This window comes from Moschus berezovskii, chromosome 13, assembly GCF_049115385.1.
Source record: "Moschus berezovskii isolate FMDL1 chromosome 13, NW_MosBer_1.0, whole genome shotgun sequence".
NCBI classification, from domain to species: Eukaryota; Metazoa; Chordata; class Mammalia; order Artiodactyla; family Moschidae; genus Moschus; species Moschus berezovskii.
Window position 1 is genome coordinate 12,737,941 of NC_142472.1, and position 21,413 is coordinate 12,759,353.

Below are 21,413 nucleotides of genomic sequence, written 5' to 3' on the forward strand. Positions count from 1 at the left end.
CGTGCTTCCCCTGATGCCACAGAAGTGCTGAAAAGACGATCATGTTCAAGAGTGTTCTGGGCCCGTTCAGGACGAGAGGGGCTGTGAGGCCATGTCTGCCAGAGAAGGTCAAAATAAAACAAACTGCTGGACTGGAAGGGCCACATGAAAGCCAGGAAAAAAGTAGTCATCAAACCAAATACAGCACCCAAGTCAAATGAAGAGGGTGCTCTGAATGCTTCCGGGGCCACCGAGGACCAGGACCAGCTTTTATCTTCCTGTCAGTCTCCTGGGAATCTTGGCTCCATGTGGTACACCCTATACCTACTTCAGACGCCTTCCCCAGTGAACATTCCAATCACCCAACGGTTGAACCATAGATTACGGTTCTCCTATCCGCAGCTGGTGGGGAAGGAGAAGGACTTTACTGTCACACACTGTCTGGAAGTTTTGGCTAAGCGTATGCTTTTGGCATCTTGCCTGAATCCTGAAGATGTGGAAACATCCATAACATGGTATTTGGCCTCTTCCATGCTGTTAGCACAGTATTATCCTTGAGAAATGTCATGAGTGAAATAAACTACTGTCAGCCAGCCTGGAGACTTCACCATCAAGTCCTTCACTGTCTCTACAGGAAAATTACTCGAGTTCCAAACCAGGTGGCAAAAGAAATTCTGAACAAACATCTTGAAAATTAAGGGCTGTCTGCATATTAAGGAAGGCTAAATTCTTCTACTATATCAAGAAATAATATATAGTAGTTATGTCACACTATTTTAAAATATTCTAAAATATTATAGAAAAATATTATAAGAGATAAATTTATAATAGAATATTTATGCTATAAAGTATGTTTCAAAGAATATTATATTTAGAATATGTGCTTTGAGACGCGGAGGAAACAAGGCTCTCTGAGATTAGTCAGGCCCCCCACATCTGAGGCTATTTCAGTGAAGGTGACCTCTGGACATGAAGGCAGAATCCAAGAAAACTTTTTTTATATCTTTTAAAAACCAGTTTATGCAGCAACTCAAAAGAAATTTCAAAAGCATTCATTTAAACCTGTTCTTTTCAATATGGGGTTTTGCTCCCAGTAATACGCTAAAGAATCAGGCCAAGAAAAATCACACAGACAAGATGCCATTGGATTCAACATCGAATCCCCAGTCCTGCTCAATGCCCTGCTTTTGTATCCAGTACATTATGTTGGGCTTAGAATCCTGGGCACATTTTGGCCGAAGTATTCATCTTAACGGTGTAGCAGAATGTATAATTCAGCCTGCTAAGAACTGGCTTTTAAGACATGAAAGGCAGAAAAAGAAACCAAACGCTGGGATTCAGTAAAAAAGAAGGCCAAGATCAATGTTATGTCCAGGACACAAAGTCTGCCTTTGTGCACTGTGATCATCTTACACATTTCTTGAACTGGTAGGAGGACACCGCCATCCAACAAAATTTCCAGAAAAATTCGTCTCGTTTTGCTTCCTTCCTTTTTAGTTCTTGGCCCGTGTGTTTGAGTATGTGTCAAAGAGAGAGAAGAGACAGAGAGATGAACAAAGCGACCCAACGGGTGTAAAATAATGATGCAAAGGAAAAGTCAAAGCGGGTCCAGGAGCGGAAATTGAGGAGGCTTGTTTGTGCCATCAGCCAGCTCTGTGACCCTTCTGGGCCTGAGTTCCTCACTCTGCTTGTGCCACACTGGCACCTCTGCAGTGTGGTGGGCAGTTAACCAGGTCGCCATCTGTCCTCTCGAATAACTCCTCAGATAGTGTCCCAAACATCCTCGTATAAAAGATGGCAAAATGGAAGCCAAAGAAAGAAAAGGTAGAAAGCAAGCAAGTTACATTCGCTCTCATTTCTTTATTACTGACCATCTTCCCTCAAAGCTCTGTGGTGAGGCCCATTCTCTCAGCATCTCTACTTTTGGGGATGATTCTTATGATAATGACTTTGACTGTCACTGCATACATGTTGGTTTATTGCCGGTCCGCTTGACAGTGCTAAAAGCCATGAGAACAGAGGCTTGTTTATTGCTATGTTCCCAGAGTTCTGAACTTCACACGACACATAGTGGGCTCTTTATAAACACCTGTTGAGGAAAAATATGAAGATGCATGGCACTGAGTTAACAGTGGGCTCCGTTACAGCCTCAGAGTGGACCCAGTTTCTAACGTGCGTGGTTCACTGAGGGACAACTGAGCACATTTGCACGCAGTTTCCTGTTTCATGGAAGCAGAACTCTTACAGGAAAATGCAGCAACAAGAAGGAATTTTTAATATCAAAAGGGTACGGATATAACAAAACAAAAACCTAAGTAAAATTAGGTATCTCTCTTTCCAATCCTAATTTTTTCTTCTTTGGAGAAATGTCTATTCAGACCCTTTGCCCAATTTAAAATATTATGGTAAAACAGGCAGATCATAAAATGTGCCATTTTAACCATTTTTAAGTGTATAGTTCAGTGGCATTAAGTACACTCACACTATTGTGCATCTCACCACCATCTACCTCCAGAACTTACCATCACTCCAAACTGAAACTCGGTACCCATCAAACACTAACTCCCCATCCCCCTTTCTTGCCAATACTTAACCCCTTCTTCCTTCTTCCCCTCCCAACTTTCTTTTTATCCTCCCCATTTTGAGTTTCAAAAATGGAATCTGAATCATCATGAATTCCTTGGCTCACTTTGAAATTTAGCTCTATGACTTTACCTACAACTAAATTAGCCTCTGGGCTTCCTTGGTGGCTCCGTGGTAAAGGATCTGCCTGCCAACGCAGGTTCGACTCCTAAGTCAGGAAGACTCCCTGGAGGAGCCGACAACCCACCCTAGTATTCCTGCGTGGGAAATCCCAAGAACAGAGGAGCCTGGCGGGCTACAGTCCATGGGGTTGGAAAGAGTCGGACATGACTTGGTGACTAAGCAACAACCAACAACAAATTAACCTCCAGTCACTCCTTTCATAGTTGCCCCTCCAGGCTGCCCAAAATGTTCATTCTCAGGCGGTTATGTTTGGTTAATCTGAGATTTATGTGAAGGTAAGGCTTTGTGGAAATAGTGGAGAAAAGCAGTGTCTCTCTTTTAAAATTACTGCTGTTTAAAAAAATGAGAAAGTCTTGGATGAAAGGACTCCTCCTGGTTGACTCTTTACAGAAGTTTCTTGCCAGTTCACCACGCTGAGAACAGTGAGTTGCCTTCATTCATCTGCTTTCTAAATCATGTTCACTGGACTGAAATTTGAATTTCCTTGTTGATCTCATCAACTAACATTTTCAAACCATATCTTGAACTGAGATTTAAAAGGCTTGCTTCTACTGGAACTTTCTCCTTACATGGTTAAAACTGTGTAAACCGATAGTTAAACTAAGTATAGACACTGCATGCTCAGTTGTGTCCGGCTGTTTATGACACTATGAACTGTAGCCCGCCAGGTTCCTCTGTCCACGGGATTTCCCAGGCAAGAACACTGGAGTGGGTTGCCATTTCTTCCTCCAGGGGATCTTCCTGACTCAGGGATTGAACCTGTGTCTCCTGCAGTGGCAGGTGGATTCTTTAGTTAGTAGTTTTTAAGGGAACCATGTAAAGAACTTCATCCCAATTCTACATTGACCATAAGCTCTTATCTAACTCAAATAAAATGCAGACACAAGAGAACAAGATACGGAGGTTGGCGAACCTGAGTTAAGGGAACCATGTAAAGAACTTCATCCCAATTCTACATTGACCATAAGCTCTTATCTAACTCAAATAAAATGCAGACACAAGAGAACAAGATACGGAGGTTGGCGAACCTGAGTTCTCAAATTGTTCAGCCATTTCCAACCGGCTTGAATGTTAAGCAAATTATTCTTTAAAGTTTTCTCCCCTCTGAGAAATGGATAAGACACTTTACAGAGCTCTACTGAGTATTAAATAATGTATATAAAGTGTCTGATATGTAATAGTGGTTGTTGATACACCTTGGCTTCCTTCCGTTGGTCTATTTAAGATTCATAATCCTAAATAAAATTTGGTTTCAGCTTCTATTTAAATAGGCCTTCAAATAATAATTTTGTGCATTTAAATACTTTGGCCACCTCATGTGACGAGTTGACTCACTGGAAAAGACTCTGATGCTGGGAAGGATTGAGGGCGGGAGGAGAAGGGGACGACAGAGAATGAGATGACTGGATGGCATCACCGACTCGATGGACATGAGTGTGAGTGAACTCCGGGAGTTGGTGAGGGACAGGGAGGCCTGGCGTGCTGTGATTCATGGGGTCGCAAAGAGTCGGACACGACTGAGCAACTGAACTGAACTGAACTGAAACATTACATGGTCTGTATGACACTCCATACATGTTGATAAAAAACTTGATTTTGATGAGATTAGGGTTTTCTAAATGTCAAATACACTTCCCTTATTGTATGTATATCTTGGCTTGTCACTGACAACTAAATATAGGCTGAATTTATTGTTCGTGAAAGTCTTGACTGTCATTCATATTAATCATTTTTCAAACTAAAATTTATTATAAAATTTTATTAAAATTTTATTATAAAAGCATCAATATCCAGTGCATACAATGATCAATGTCTACTGCAACAGAAAGTGACATCTCATGACAGGCACTCTTTAAACTCTCTAAATTTAAATCCAGTTCAAAACCAGTTTCTAGACCTGATATGAGTATTACCATCGGTAAGTGATTCCACATCTTTTATTCTTAGCACTCATCTCTGTAATGGGAATCAAACGTTGGCCCTAACATAAACTGCTGTGAGCCTCATATAATTAACAAGTGCTTGGTGGTAGTAAGCACATAATGTTCTGTTATCATTTGGTAATATTTCACTTATTTTAGTTTCTTAATAATAAAAAACGCAGTCACTCAGTCGTGTCCGACTCTTTGTGACCCCATGGACTATTATAGCCTGCCAGGCTCCTCTGTCCAGCGGGATTCTCCAGGCAAGAATACTAGAGTAGGTTGCCATTTTCTTCTCTAGGGGTCTTCCTGACCCAGGGATTGGACCCAGGGATTGAGCCCAGGTCTCCTGCATGGCAGGCAGACTCTTTACCCTCTGAGCCACCAGGTCATTTCTTAGGCTAAGCCAAAAAGCATGAATATAACCCTTTAGACAAGGTACAGCCCTTACTAATATTTCTTAGATCACTGTGCTTAGAACAGACTACTATTTCTGGACAATTCTGCAGACCCAGTCTTGTCTAATAAACATCATTCTTCAACTTTTAAACCTTCACCTGTTCTGATATAGGTCCACATACATGGTAGTAAAAATCAGAGAACTCAGATTCCGAGCTCATGTGAAATAAAAAAAGAAAGCAATTCTTAAACACAGTTTTCCAAGGCAAAGGAGTACAATGGAGTATTCTTCTCATTCTTCACAAATGACTTAGATTATCCTATTTCAACTTCTTTCCTTGTTCAAGAACAACCTTAATGTTACAGGGGTCAGAGAAGAGCAAAGGAAAGAAAAGCATATGAACCACTGGAGCTGACTCAAGCAATTCCTTTTCTCTTGAATCTTCATAACTAAAGTGGTTCTCTGGTCCTTTCAAATATTTTGGGATAACAATGACAAATACTGAAAGAACGACTAATGGAAAAGTTATGAAATTATTACTGGAGACGATATTTGGAGAAAAAGAAGGAATAGAGTTTAATCTTTTTGATTCCTCCAAAACCTTTCTAAACTTTAAGGAGGAAGCCAATCTATTGATTGTTCAAAGAAAGGTACAGGTAGCATATTCACGCTGGATTGTGGTTTGAGGGACAGAGAGAGGGACTGAGTCTGGTGTTCTCAGTTTCTAATCCCTTATGTAACCTTGAATGAGTCACTTAACCATTCCAGGTCCTTTTCCTCATTTTAAAATGGAAGGTTAGCAGCTTACAGAAGGTTATATATCTGGGTTTGCCACTTAAGAGATTATCTTGAACACGCTTTTCAGCTTCTCAAAACTGCAGTTTCTTTATCTATATATTGGGGATAAGAATATTCCCTTCCAAGGCCATTTGGGGGTTTTAATGAGAATACTTCATACAAAAGCTTAGCACAATGTCTGGCACTTGGTAAGCACTTACTAACAGAGATGCCTGGGTCATCTCTGTGTTGTCTGCATGCTCTATAGTACTTTGGGGCCCCTTTGTGTGTGCTTAGTCCCTCAGTGGTGTCCAGTCCTTTGCGACCCCATGGACTGTAGCCTGCTAGGCCCCTCTGTCCGTGGAATTTCTCAGGCAAGAATACTGGAGTGAGTTGCCGTTTCCTTCTCCAGGGATCGAACCCTCGTCTCCTGTGTCTACTGCATTGCAGGCAGATTCTTTTTACCCACTGAGCCATCAGGGAAACCCATTGGGGGCCCTTTAATGATCATTTAAAGCACTTTCTCAGGAAGACAGTGTGGCGAATGGGAAAAAGTACTAGTCTAAGCAGGACAGGGACAATTGAGTTCCAGCCATGGTTCTCTTATTATTTATGGGACTTGGATAAGCCACCCTGAACTGGGGACTTGCTCCAAATTACAATGAAACTTGCATCATCATTCCCTTTTTCTGTTATTGTAGAAGGATGGCCTGGTTGTGGTCAGTTTGCTCACAGGACTTAAAGCTTTTCATAGCTTTGATGCAGTTGATGCAAGTCTTAGGTCAGATCTGCAATGCCTGAGCTGACAGTGACTTTGGGAAAATGGGTGACATTTTACAATGTTCAGCTTAATGATGCTGCTTCCAGAAATGTATTGCAGTAAACAGTGAAGAGCCTCTGTGCTTGATTATAGGAAGCTCATCGACACAAACTCTTGAGTACGGGGAGGGCGATGATAATAATATAATTTCATCACCGAGACTTAAAACAGACCAAAAGTTCCAGCATGTTATACACGACGCCGAGGCCTGATGGAGACTAAATGTTAGATAAGCTACAGTTTCTCATAAACCAATGTCAGAAAATACCAGTCAGCACATTTGTCCTTTATAGTACAAATCAACCCTGGAGAAGGGCATGGTAACCCACTCCAGTATTCTTGCCTGGAGAATCCCACGGACGGAGGAGCCTGGCGGGCTACAGACCCTGGGGTCGCAAAGAGTTGGACACAACTGTGCAACCAACACTTCTATGCTAGTACAAATAAAAGTGAGCAAGTGTCAACAGGAACCACTCTTTTTATGTGAGTCGTGGGGAAAGAGGCCTTTTAGAAGGTTGATGTGGCAGGGACCAGAAAGCTGGTGAATGCACAGATACTCAGAAGCTGGAAAGAGCCACTGGGAAAAGAAAGGATCAATATGCCTCCCTGAATTTTCCTGACTTTCTTAGTTACAGCCTGTCCTCCTTCATGGGCTTCCCAGGTGGCGTAAAGAATCCACCTGCAATGCAGGAGATGCAGGAGACTTGGGTTTGATCCCTGGGTTGGGAAGATCCCCCGGAGGAGGGCAGAGCAACCTACTTCAGTATTCTTGTCTGGAGAATCCCACAGACAGGGGAGCCTGGCACACTACTGTCCATGGGGTCGCAAAGAGTGGGACATCACTGGGCACTGAGCACGTGTACTCCTTCATATCCATAGGCTCTGCATTCACAGATTCAACCAACCATGAACAGAAAATACTTGAAAAAAACATCAGAAAGTTCCAAAAGGCAAAACTTGAATTTGTTGTGCACTGGCATCTACTTACATAGCATTTATGATGCATTAGGTAATGCAGGGATGATTTAAAGTCTAAGAGAGGATGTGCATAGCTTATATGCAAATGCACCATTTTATATGAGACTTGGGCATCCATGGACTTTGGGATCATTTGGGGTCCTGGAGCCAATGCCCTACAGATAGCGAGGGATGACTGTATTCATCCTCCCTGACACATGAGCGAAGGATCTTCTCTCCACCCCAGTTCATCACTTTATCAATGAAGCGGCTTTCTCACCGATTAACCTGCACTCAGTCCACCCCAGCTCATACCCACCCACTCACGCCCAGTAGATGCGGGTTTGCAAAGGCCCCCTTTAGCGTTTTGCTGCCCTGCTCTCAGCCTGCCATTCGATGCCCTCAGTCCCCTAACCCCTCCTCCTTGCTCCATGGGATCTGCCAGTCCTGCCCGTGTGTTACCGCTCCACCCCCTCACTCACTGCACGCAGTGTGTGAGCCATACCACCCCCTGCTTTAGACCTGACACAGTAAGAGCTGCTCTGTCTGCGTCCATTGTGGGGTAAAGACTGAGACCGCTTCTGAAACTCCAGGCTTGGGGAAGAAGACAGGATGAGGGAAAGCACTGACCTCAGGGTTAGAGAGTCTTGAGGTCAAAGGGAGGCCCTTCTACTGATTATAGAGTCACAGCAAAATCTGAGCCTTGATGTCTTCCCATGTTAAAGAGGAAGAACAGAACCCATCTGATAAAGCATGGGTGCTGTAAAGCATGATGCTGGGACGTTTATAATGCTAGCCCTCCTTGCTCCTTACCCCAGCCCCTGCTCTACCCCTTACATTTCACTCTGGCAGGGACAGCTCACCTGCTCCTTATCTAATTCCGACACATCCTTCAAGACCCCCTCCGTACTTTAGGAGTAAAGTTCTGCCATGCAGCTTATTTTTTTTAATTCGAGGACTTGACGATTTCCCTTTATGACACTGTCTGATTGCTTCCCATCTGACTAGGCAGTAAACTCCTAGGTACCATTTGCACTTCGCCACACTGGTGTCTCCAGCGTGTTCAGCAGACTCAGACAGGCCTGACCTTGGGCGCCACTGCCTCCAGCGATGTGGCCCAGAGGGAACGCTAGAAGGGTCTAAGAGGCCGCACCTAATGCCAGTTTGTCCCTGACTCGTGGAGGCATGATATCCAGGAAGTGGAGTGACACTCAGGCTAGCTTTGTATCGGGAGACTGAAAGGATCTCTCCTCTCCGTCCACCCACACAGCAAGGCTGACAACTTCCCCAGACACGCAGGTGGAAGTGTGGGCAGGCAGGCAGCAGTGGCAGAACTTGGGAAGAGAAATACCTATAAATCAAAAATTGACTCTGTCCACAGCAACTTGTATTAAGGATGAGACCCCATTCTTCTTTCAACCCTTGGCAATGGATCCAAATTCCTGCACAGCACCTCGTCTCTCTTTCCTTACACAGCCACAGCTGGAAGGAAACACACCCCTAGGATGAACTGTATATTTATCTCAAAAGAGAAAACCTACAGTCAGAAAAATAAGCATACTTTTAGGATGGTCAACAAAAGCCAAAGTAATACTGGGAATATGACTTTTCAATCTGAAAAGATTCCCCCTCAAATTCCATCAAAATGCAAAAGAGGATGGGATTTGAGGTAGAATAAAAGTAGGACGATCCACCATGCAGTCAAGTTCCGCATAAGAACCCTTGACATTTTTCTCTTCAGCTGCACGAAATTGGAACTGATATGATGTCTTTAGGTGCTATATACAAAAGAATCCTGCCCAAGTTTCTCACCATGAGGTGTAAATTATTCATGAAAAATGAAAATGTACTAGATCACAACACTTACATAACTTAGCCTTTCCTTGGAGAATCTGCAAATACATATATTAATTAAATCTCATGGTAGTTCTGCAGATCTGCTGCTTCTGAGGCAGGAAAATAAAAGGTCTTTTTTTTCTTCTTATTTTCTGATTTCTTAAACAGGATCTGCCTCTATATGGCTCTCATAGACCCAGCTCCCCCTAAGACATACGGAGCAGCCCTCCTACCTCTCCTTCCCTGCACCTCAAGCACTTTTTTTTTTTTTTGGACCAGACTAGCAAGTTTGGTGGAGAAGGCAATGGCACCCCACTCCAGTACTCTTGCCTGGAGAACCCCAGGGACGGGGGAGCCTGGTGGGCTGCCGTCTATGGGGTTGCACAGAGTTGGACACGACTGAAGCGACTTAGCAGCAGCAGCAAGTTTGGAGGGCTTTCCAGGTGGTGTTAAAGAATCTGCCTGCCAATGCAGGAGACATGGGTTCGATCCCTGGGTTGGAAAGTTCCCCTGGAGAAGGGAATGGCAACCCACTCCAGAATTGTTGCCTGGAGAATCCCATGGACAGAGGAGCCTGATAGGCTATAGTCCATGGGGTCACAAAGAGTCGGACGCAACTGGGCGACTTCGCACGCACACACAGCAAGTCTGGATTCCAGTGCACCAGCCACACTGTGGCATGGAATTCAGACTCTAATTATCAAGCAGCTTTAACAAGTGGCATTAAATGAACGCAAAAATGCCATTTTTATTGTTTTGCTCTTTGACTTGAATACACAGCAATCAGTCTCCTTCTCTTTCCTCCTCTCTCCCCCTATCCTGCTGTCTTCACACACACACAATCACTCCCTCTCTGCAAATTCTCTGACATGGCAATTCTTCATTTGAGGCATCCCAATCCATTACTGAAACTGAGCCCTCCTCCATAGTTAGAGCATCAGCACAAAGTAAGAGAAGGCGCAGCACACACCTTTAGCAGCACTGTGATGCTAAGACGGGTGTCTCCACCCCAGCATTATTTCACAAGGGCTGGATCTAGACAGTTGCTGTCCAGGCCTTTTGGGGGCACAACATACTCGGGGCCCAGGGGCTTTCTGTCACCTGTTCTCGGGACCCAGCAAACTGCGAGAAAGGAGTGAGTCACAGTTGGATCATCCGGACAGGGAGGCTGGTGACTCTGCTGTGTGGTTCAGGGGAGGGAGCTGATGGGGGTCTGCTTCGCCCACACTGGGGCCTTGCAGAACCCAGATTTTTCTTGTGAAAAAAACACAGGCTCCAAATGGGTCAAGTGGGGAACGGTGGGGAATGTTTGATGCCTCCTACATTTGTCTGAATATAGTCCTGACAGATGGCTTTGAATAATAGATGTTTTATAAAACTTTCTGAGATGAGAGATTAAGTAAAACATGACCTGACCTTTCTAGATTTCTTAGTTAGGATAGGGTGATTTACTATAACTCTGTATATAGATATTCAAGACTCTGTACACAAATAGCTTTGAAGTTGTGTTCACATTTATATGTGAGAAGTAAGTAAACCCTGATGCTCTTAAACTTCTCTCATCTCTCTTTAGTACTTTGTAGCAAGCCTGATAAAGCATAATATATGTATCTGCTTGCATGTAATTATTTTGTCTGGTAAGATATGATTGAAATTGATTATTATACATACTAAACATTTTCAGGCATGTTTGCAAAATGGGGATTTTCTGACATACGAAATATCCTAACAAATGAAGGGCTGGGAATGTATGTATTATTTTATTATTATTATTTTTTAATTGGAGTATAATTGCTTTACAATGTTGTGTTAGTTTCTGCTGTAGGAATGCATAATATGTTATTAACTAATTTTCAACAAACACTTCTTAAGGCCAGCTTCCAGCTGAATGGATTTAATCTTTGGAGGAGAATTCAAAAGATGAGACGAGACCTCAAGGTCCTAATTTGAAACACCAACCAGCACTTTTTGGAGATTTGATTAGTGTTATTAACATCTTGCCAGAAATATAATTTGATTTCACCAGCTTTAAAAGCCGTGTGGTGCTCCATTAAAATATTCCTAATATCCAATATGTAAGAACTTATCTTCCTAGCATGGACCCATGACCCAGAATGAATTAGATGAATCATTTCGCTACATGTCTGCCCAGCTCTAACTGTGGGTACACAGACAATACATATTCACTACAGATCTGAAGGGACTCTTTCTTTTGGACAAAGGCCTCGGAGGTCTCACTCAGGTCAGGGGTGGGGAGCCACAGGTTAGGAGTCAGCACGCTGGAGGCATTTGACCAGGGAATCCACCCAACTGCTGTCCTTGAATTCAGGTCCTACAGAAAAGCAACTTCCTGTGGGTAACCTTTCATGTCAGCCCCAATCTCTTTTTCTGCTGTGTGACATTTATTTGACCAGGTTTTGCCATAGCATGAGATTGTTCTTACACTTCTCTGTGGCTGACTCTTTGTGACCCTGTGGACTATAGCCCACCAGGCTCCACGGTCCATGGAATTCTCCAGGCAAGAATACTTGAGTGGGCTGCCATTTCCGTCTCCAGGGGATCTTCCCAACCCAAGGATCGAACCTGCGTCTCCTGCACTGCAGGCAGATTCTTTACTCCTGAGCCACTGGGTTTCCTTGTAACAGGCGGAGGCAGGCCAGAGTCGGCCCCTTGCCAGCTGCCACTGTCCAAGTTTAGGTGTTGTGGAAGCCTCTCCCTGGCCTCCACAGACTCTCCTGCCTTGAATCCATCTGCTTGCTCTTCTTAGAGTTGTGTCCTCTCACTTTCCTGCTTAAAAACTTTCAATGACCAAGTAAAGGCTGGGCCCTTTACCTCGGCGTTTAAAGTCTTGCGCACTCCACGTCAAACCTATGCTCTCACTGCTCCCAGACACCAGTGCTCTAACCAACTGGATTGTTGTTTTTCTCCACTAAGCTTTATACTTCCCTATCTTTGCACATTTGTGCTGTCATTCCATCTATCTAATCATGACGCTTTAAGGGACATGCTGATCAAGTCCTTGTGGAATTCAGAGGGTAGGAAAAGAAATTCTAGCTGCAGGGGTTCAGGGAAAGACTCCAAATATAATGGGGCCTTCAAGGATGTCATTAGGTAAGCTGAATAATCTCCATATATAAATGAAGAAACTAAGATTTAACATATATTTACTTGGAAATTATTTTCTCCTCTTTTGAAACAGTATGTATTTTTGAAGTAGAAAAATACTACTAATAAAGCAATGACAGGATGATGTTGTTTTCGTTGAGTCACTCGGTCGTGTCTGAGTCTTTGCAACCCCGTGGACTGCAGCATGCCAGGCTCCTCTGTCCTCCACTCTCTCCCAGAGTTTGCTTAAACTCACGTCCATTGAGTCAGTGATGCTATCTAACCATCTCATCCTCTGCCGCCCCCTTCTACTTCTGCCTTCAGTCTCTGGCAGCAACAGGGTCTTTTGTAATGACAGAGTAGAGTACCACAATAATTCCAGTTGGAGGGATATCAATCTCTACTTTCATTTTATTAATAAAATTTCTTATAATATGAAAAAAAGAGAGATAATCCATCTACTACACTGTGGACCTCGCCTCTTTTACTGGACACTCTGAGGTTAAATTGGCATCAATATAGGCGTCTATAGATTTATACATTCTGACCTTCGGTTAGTGGACTGAAACTGAATGGCTTATAGTACCTGCATTTTTATTTCTGATTTCCCTTGTCACTATTCTACTGACAAGATGACTGGCAGAGGCTGGGAGTAAAGTCCAGGGCCGTGATTTACACAAAAGCAGCCCCTGAATCTGCTTCACCAGGACTAATGACTAATTCCTTTCCACTTCTCGTCTTAGCTCTCATCTTACTTGCATAGAAATTACTCATAATTTTCAGTCTACTCACTGGGTATAATATTACATAGTCTATTAATAAATAGTTCTATACCATAATTAATATACATCAACTTGTATATAGTTTCTAAACATGACTTGGCTATTACATAAATAGCCTGAAGCTCTGCTCAGATTCAGCCTGTCTCCCCAGCTTGGAATTCACCTCGGTTCGAGCTGCACTAGCAGAACTCCTTCATTTTTCCCTAAAGCAACAGAGGTTGCTGTTACCGAGTTTCACTTTAGAGAGAGTTTTATCTGTGGAATAAGTGACTCTCATTCATTTGTAATTATAGAGAGAGGCAGTATAGCAAGGTGGTTAAGAGCATATTCTAGCAAGACAATTTATTAGATGTTTAACTTTGACTAAGGTAGTTAACCTTGGTTTCAGGTCTACCATCTATAAAATGAGGACAATGATAATCATAACACTATAGGAAGACTGTGTGTATCCTATACATGTGTATTTTTTCTCATATGATATCAAATATATGATGTAATATTAAATTATTATATGAGAGAGAAATCATTTAGAATAGTATCTTGGACATATACATAATTTGTAAATAATATTATTAGGTATAACTTGTGTATTAAGGCCCAAAGAACTTGACTGAAACAGGAGATAGCTATTGGTAAATTTACTTATTGTACTTTTGTTCTTATATCTACTCCCAGAGCTAAATAACCAAAACATTATTCTTTATTTCCCCAAAGTATTTGGGTTTTGTTGTCATTTAATTTGAAACTGCAAGTCTAAGTTCAGTTAAAACTTTCACTGCTGGCATCTTGATTAAGCCCTGAGGATAGAATTTATAAATCTGTTGGTTCATCTTGATTCACCATGGGGTGACACATAAAGGAACACTGGGCTGGATGAACCATCACGGGGTGTTCTGGTCTCTCTTCTTCTTCTATGAATGACATGTATCTAATTAAAAATACCTATGAGAGTTGAACTATTTGAACTGACAGTTGGTCCAATGAACTAAAATACTGTGAAAACCCTGCCACATGCTTACATCACTCAGTTGTGTCTGAGTCTTTGCAACTCCATGGACTGCAGCCCACCAGGGTTCTCTGTCCATGGGATTCTCCAGGCAAGTATACTGGAGTGGGTTGCCATTTCCTTCTCCAGGGGATCTTCCCAACCCAAGGATGGAACCTGGGTCTCCTGCATTGCACGCAGATTCTTTACCATCTGAGCCAACAGGGAAGCCCACATGTTTTGGGTTAAGAACAGATGGCTCAGTGAAGAGAAGGAAGGGATGATGTCTATTATGCACTGAACTCTGAAATCAACAGCACCACTTTCCCCTCTGTGTGTTTAGGGCTTTCCTGGTGGCTTAGACGGTAAAGAATCTGCCTGCAATGCAGGAGACCCAGGTTTGATCTCTGGATCAGGGAAGATCCCCTGGAGAAGGTAATGGTTACCTCTATCATCTCATGCTTTGGGCCTAGCATGGCAGCTAAGGAACCATAGGTTTGTTGAATCTCAAGATTTGGAAGGGACCTCAGCGGCCATCCAGTTCTCCTTTTCCTTTCACAACCGAGGAAACAAGATTCATTTTGTTTAAACGACAGATAATTCACATCCATATGATTCAATAAGTGTAAAGGGTGAAATCTTAACAGGACAAAAACTTGCATTTCATAGTCATTAGAAATCTCTCTGAATTCTGAATTCCAGGGCACTAAAAGAATTTTCAAGTTCTTTTGTAGTGGCTCTGCTCCTTGAAACTTGTTGAAAATACATTAAGAGTATCATATCTGAGAATTTATTTTTACTACTAGTTCTTTTTCTGTTATGTTCTTGTGAAAGAAGAATTTCAAGAGCCACCAAAGGATTTCTCTTCGTCATCACTGAAGAGAAGCCCAGCAACGATTATACCTGATAAACTGCAAAGCACAGAATCTAGGATTCCTGAAGCTACTGTCAGGTCTGTAATTTTAGTTTTTTGGACTTAATTGAAGTTAACTTATTAGTTCCTTTACCAGTCACACTGTGATGAAAAGTGATATATTTTAGTTTCTGAATAGCTTACGCCTCCTCCCTACACAAATACATAAACTTACACATAGGCATGCGATCTCTCATTATTTTTCTACCAAATGGGGCCAAAAAAATCACTAGGTTGCAAAAATATTTGTGATACAGGATCAAGAATTTATCATAATAAAGGGACATAACCTAAAACTCCAAAGTATTTCTTTATCTTGATTTCCTTTTCATTCCCGAGAAAGAGCTCTCTGTATTAAAAGCACTTAACTTGCCATAAAATATAACGTTAAATTCCAGTGTAACCAAAACTATATTCCACTTGAAACTTTTTTTCTTATGAACGGACCTTACAGCAAAACTTCTGTCAAAAATCACAAAAACATAGCTCAAGAAGGCTAGACTTAGACATAAAAGAAACATTTCCAGTCCCCCTACTAAGAAGGGCCAAGTAAAAAGAGGAGCTTTGAACCCAATAATGGAAGGACGCACACTGTCTCCCTTCTCCTATCCTATCATTTGAAAAAAAAATCCTCCAGCTAAGAAACTGATGTGATGTTCTTTGTTGCATCTGTTTGGAAGCCGAGCTGGCTCTCCTGAGAGGGAAGCTGGCTTGTTGAGGTGGTGAGTGATGAGCTGAAGTGCTGTCACTAGCTGGCATTGCCTGAGTGCCCACCTGGCCTCTCTCCCCTCCCGCCTTTGTTCTTTTCTGCTCTATCACTGTTCAGAGGACACGGGGGGAGCTCACAGATTTTGCCCTCGTTTCTTCATTCAAGGGCACTCACACCTATCTTTTCAGTGATGAGACCTACAGCTCTGGCAACGCTTATTAACTTGAACAAGGAAGGAAGTGTGAATCAGCCCTTGCCGCCTGCAGAATAGTTTGGAATCTGCCATTTATACCCAGACATGATTTTTCCCAATTTCTTCCATTCCCTGGGACCTTCCCTCCCCTTCCTCCTATAATTCTTGTCATCTTTTATCAGTACAGTCGATTTTGTTAAAAAAACAAAACAAACCAAAAAAAAAAACACTACACTAAGAACAAAACCAAAATGGCTAGTCTGTGAAGGGAGCACATGCGCAATCAAGTGTTTTTTCCCGCCCCCACCCCGGGCAAGAGAGAGTTGACGCTCATTCTCCTCTCCTGGGACCCTGAGCGCACACATTTGCAAGTTGGTTGGCTGGGGTTAGGGTTACAGTCAGCCCGTGACAACAGGAAGCAGCCAACTGGCCCTCACTGAGAAATAGTCCATCCATGGTCTTATTGGCACATGCATTAAACCAAAAGAATTAAATGCCCCTTTATCAGTTATATCCAGGCTTTGTGAACTCGGCGGGCCGGTACTCTGCTTCCAGTACCGTCTGGCTCTCACTTGGGAACCAAGCGAGTTTGAGGAGCACACAAGACCAAGGTGAAATGTTAACCAGAATCATTCAGACCTCAGATTTGACACTAAGGAAAAAAAGGAGGCTTTCCTCAGAGGAGAATGTTTCTTTTCCTCTACAACAGATAACAGGGTCTGAATGAACTGAATCCAAATACAGCCAGTTTTGAAGCACCCCGGGGCATGCTTTTCTCATTTTTTTTTTCCTGTGACAATTCACAAACCACTGGATACATAATGCTGTACTAAAAGGAATGTAAGCCTGTCAGGTTAATTACACAATATTAGGTACGAAAACAAACAGTGCAACACAAAACATAGCTACATCATTATTTGCAGTAAATGTTAACTCTAAATAAGTGCAACCTGTCCATAAATGCTGGCTATAAACTAATCAAAAAAATGAAATTTGATGGATAAACATGAAAAAAAAATTCTCACTGAGAATTTTTTTTTTAAATATCAGCACTCATTTAGAGTTTGGGATTTGTGAAAGAAAGCTTTAAAAGGAGCAAACCTGATTGGCTGTGGCTGTTGCTGCGAAGGGGACACTTGTTGCAGGAGTTGTTGCTGCAGAGACAGTGGCTGACGTAGCGCTGTGCATCATGGGTACTTTCAGGAGGGGAACCATGGGAGCAATGAACAGGAGGGTGTAGCATTATGGTAATAGAAGTGGTATTTTGGCATGGTGAATATCAGAGCAGCAAGCCATCATGGGTTAAACCAGCAGATGGCATGCAATCACAATGCAAAGCAAGGAAGCATGGGAGAGAAATAAAAAAGGGAAAATAGCTTATTACAAGTACAATTAAAGGAAGTTTTAAAACATAATCAGTGATTCCCAGAAAGGCCAAAGCAGATTACTTTGGTTGATGTATTTATAAACATTTTTACTTCTAGCAATAGATCATTCCCAATTCAGAGCCTGTGGTGCCTATAATAAAGGGTGCTTCTAAAAATGCAAAATGTAATATCCAAATGAAGTAAGAATATGTGATATTCATTTTTAAATCATCATTCTAAAACATCAAAACCTCAATAGGTAGGCCTAATTTGGCAAGTCAGAATTTTCTTGGAATGAACTGCAGTTAAATTGAAATTTGGGGGTCAATTTGGGGCTGCTTGTTTGAACTGGAATTACTGGGGATTGTGGTTTATTTAAGTCCATAAACAGTGAAGCAAAAACTATGGCCTTGATGTAATTTCTAACACAGTCACTGTGAAATAGGCAAATTTTACCAATGTTTATTTTTCTTTACTGTAAATGGAACTAATCCACGTGTCCTTAAGACAGATTTTTGTACCAAGGCTTTGGGAAATGTGGGGATAACTTATGTAGGTATTATTCAAAGTTTACATCTATGGGAATAGTAAGGTACAAATACTCATTACAAATAAATCAACACAAAATCAAAAAGTATAGTAAAGCAAGGCAGTTGTGACATTTGTTTTCAAAATACATCCATTTATAATCTTTTAAAATAAGTACTTCTGGGAAACTCTGATAACTCTAACACACAGCAAAGAGGAGATAAAGGCACACCACATGAAACTTTAAAACATTGATGAACTTAGCCTCCCTCTCTGATAAAGTGAGTTTTTTCTCCCCCTTACGCTAAACCGTATAAACTCTAAATAGAAACAAAATACAGATCATTAAAAAGCAGACTCGTACTTGTGGTTTCATGTCTTGTAGTGGTTGTTCTAGTCACATTAAAACGGTCATTTTCTTAAGAATATGAGTACATTTAAAAAACCTATACGTTAACTCTAAAGCCAAATAAGCCTTCAGATCTACCCGTTCCTACAGCATTTCTACCATCTCTGAAATACATCTCAGTCAAGTGAAGGTACTGTACATACTATAAAAGACAAATAAAAAAAGGTTGGAACCTACCAATACTGGTAGCGGGTGTCATGCACAAAACTGACCCTGCGTGTCATGCAATGGCAGGTGGAAAAAAAGTGAATAAAGGGAAGAAACAGGTTAGCGGTTTAGAGTTAACATTCGAAGTGAGACCGAAGCACACCCAGAAAACAAGCAGGGTTAGTCAGCACAGTCCTTCAGAGTCATTCCCGTTCTCAGTGCGGACACAGATGTATCTGACTTATTTTAAGCCGATACTCCTCACTGCTTTTCACACTACGGATTCATCTCCATCGACATGATTCTAATAAGAATGACATGTGGCCATGCGGCGGTCTCCTTTTTCTAAGACCTCACGGTATCTTAACAGACATTCTCCAGTTCCTCCTCCGAGGCAGGAAGTGGGTATTTTACAGATGAAAAATCTGAGGCATAGTAACTACTCCAAGGTCATGCATCGTGGGAGTCAAGGGTAAGGCTAGAAATAGAAATCTATTCCTAAAATCCAGGTCAGGTTTGGTATTCACTAGATCACGCTGACCTTACTGCATCAAGAGTTCGCTTGTGTGACTGTAAAATGTTTTGTGTCAATGACAATATGAAAATAAAAACGGTAATTAAGATTCAGTACCCTCCAAATCAAAGGGTTGTGGGTCGGGTGAATTTTAGATTGCTGCTTGAAAGCCCTCAATGTAGGAAGAGGTTCCCCTGACAGGCTGACCAGGATATGTGTGACCTATTTTCTATTATGATAAAGGAGCAGTGGCTTCCAATAAAACCTAGCACTGCTTAGGCAGAGGCAAGTTTTGCCTTCTGCAGAGGCAAAACTGCAGAACTGGGGCTGGGACAGGACTGGGGTTAGGGGGTTTGTTATGGTTGCTACTAGGTGATCCCTGAGGGATACCTTTGGCGACACTCCTAGGAAACCTTAAGTTGGTGTCTAGGTGGGTGGAAGGGAGTGAGGAGGGTTAGATTTCAGACCTTCCCTGGGAATAGCTGTCTTACCTGTGGATGGTCTTATTAATATACTTGTGTTAGAAAACTGACCATGAATATAATGCACATTGTGGGATACCAAAAAAAGAATGGTACTGAAAGGAATTATCTACTTCTGGCTCAGCTCCTTGAAAATCAAGGTAATGGAAGGATTTAGATAACTGAAGATTGGGTGCCAGAGAAGTAGTTTTTAATCAAAGTAGGTATACCCACTTAGGGTTTTACAACTGCCTTCTGAGACACTAGATAAAGACTCTGAGATGTGTAGGTCTTTATTCTCTCTGCTGAACTGATCACACCTGAGAGAGACTTTTGGCCTGATCTTTATTTTGATCAGGCCAATATTAATGACTAGTCAGAAAAAGAGGCTATTTAACTGGGCTTCTGTATGCTTCAGCAAACATGTGCTAATATATCCAAATGGAAACACACATACAAGCACCTCCAAATCCTGTTCATGACACCCTAGCTTTCTCCAGCCCTACCTTTCTAACCTTCTTCACAATCAAACTTCTGGAAAGTTAACTACACACACACTTTCACTTTCTTGACGCTATCTATTCTTCAGTCCTCTCCAATTTGACTTTCATTTTCACCTCTCCACTCAAACTGCGAAGTCATTTCTGCAGTCAGCTGGAGCACTTCCATCTTCATCTAACTTCCTGAGTCATGGTAACATTTAGCACTTGGCTGCTCTGTAATAAACTACTCTTTTCTCTTTCTCTTGGATTTTCTGATGACAGAGACACACACACAAACACACACACACTGATTCCTTTACATCTACTCTACACTTTTCTTCTAGTATATCATTCATTCCATGGTATCATTCAATGTAAGATTTAAATAAAATCTACAAGTTCAAGGTTTCCAAATTTATGTATCCCTCCCAGATTGCTCCTCTGAGCTCCAGGTCATTTCATCTAACTGCTTATCCAGCCTTTTTACTTGGGAGATCTCACAAGCATCTCAAATTTAATACACCCAAGCATTTCTCACAGCACCCGTTTCTGCATCTCCAGACATGCTAGATGGACACATCACCATTTATGTAGCAGCTGCAGCCTAAACTGAAAGCTCTTCTGGATATCACTTTCCCTTGCGAAATTCCCTGGTCCAACTCACCAATCAGACAGAGCAATTCTGCTTCTAAAATGCACCTTCTGTTTGTCTGTTGATCCACCTCCACTAACACTTCTCAGCCTGATCACCATGACATCTGGGCTTGAAATGCAGTAACATCCTACCTCCTGCCTCCATTCTCATCCCCATTTAGTCCAGGCTCCATTCTGCTGGTGGAGTTAACCTTCCCCAGTAGAGGTCTGTTCACTTCTCTGCTGCAAATGATTCACTGCCTTCTCATAGCTTTTAGGATAAAGGTTCCCATGGTCTAATCTCTGTCTGCCCAGCTCATCTTACACCCTTCTCCCCCTGGCATCAAGCTCCGGACAGATTAGCGTCTCATTTCTCTGAACCAAATTCATCATATGTTTGGCCGGCCTTTGGGCTTCTCCCAGGCCCTCTGCCTAAAATCATCTTTATCCCATTTTCAAGTCTTAAGGTATATGTTGCCTTTTCCAAAAACTGTTCACTTGTTCTTTTACCTATCTTCACATGCCACTGAAATCAGTTTCCATTTTAAACCTTATTCAACTCTTTACTTTTTCATTCATTATACTCATAAAAAACTTGATTATACATTTATATGGCTATTCATTGAAATCCACCTCTCCTCTTCCACTGTAAACTCTGGAGGGCAGGGTTCATGTCTGTCTACATCTATGGGGTACATAGTAGGTAGTCAGTTAATTGAGTGAATGTT

At 42.0% G+C, this 21,413-nt stretch overlaps 1 protein-coding gene across 5 annotated transcripts in view; it reads right to left on the bottom strand.

The window, feature by feature from the left end:
* The window catches only part of MBNL2 (muscleblind like splicing regulator 2), a 170,517-nt gene that overhangs the window by 13,815 nt on the left and 135,289 nt on the right, over nucleotides 1-21,413 (bottom strand). For 2 of the 5 annotated variants that reach the window (XM_055426579.2, XM_055426582.2), the window contains one exon: nucleotides 17,246-17,340. The exons of the other annotated variants lie outside the window; for them this stretch is intronic. In XM_055426579.2, the coding sequence (XP_055282554.1) occupies nucleotides 17,246-17,340 (95 nt within the window). The remainder of the gene's footprint in view (nucleotides 1-17,245; nucleotides 17,341-21,413) is intronic. 5 annotated transcript variants of the gene reach the window in all.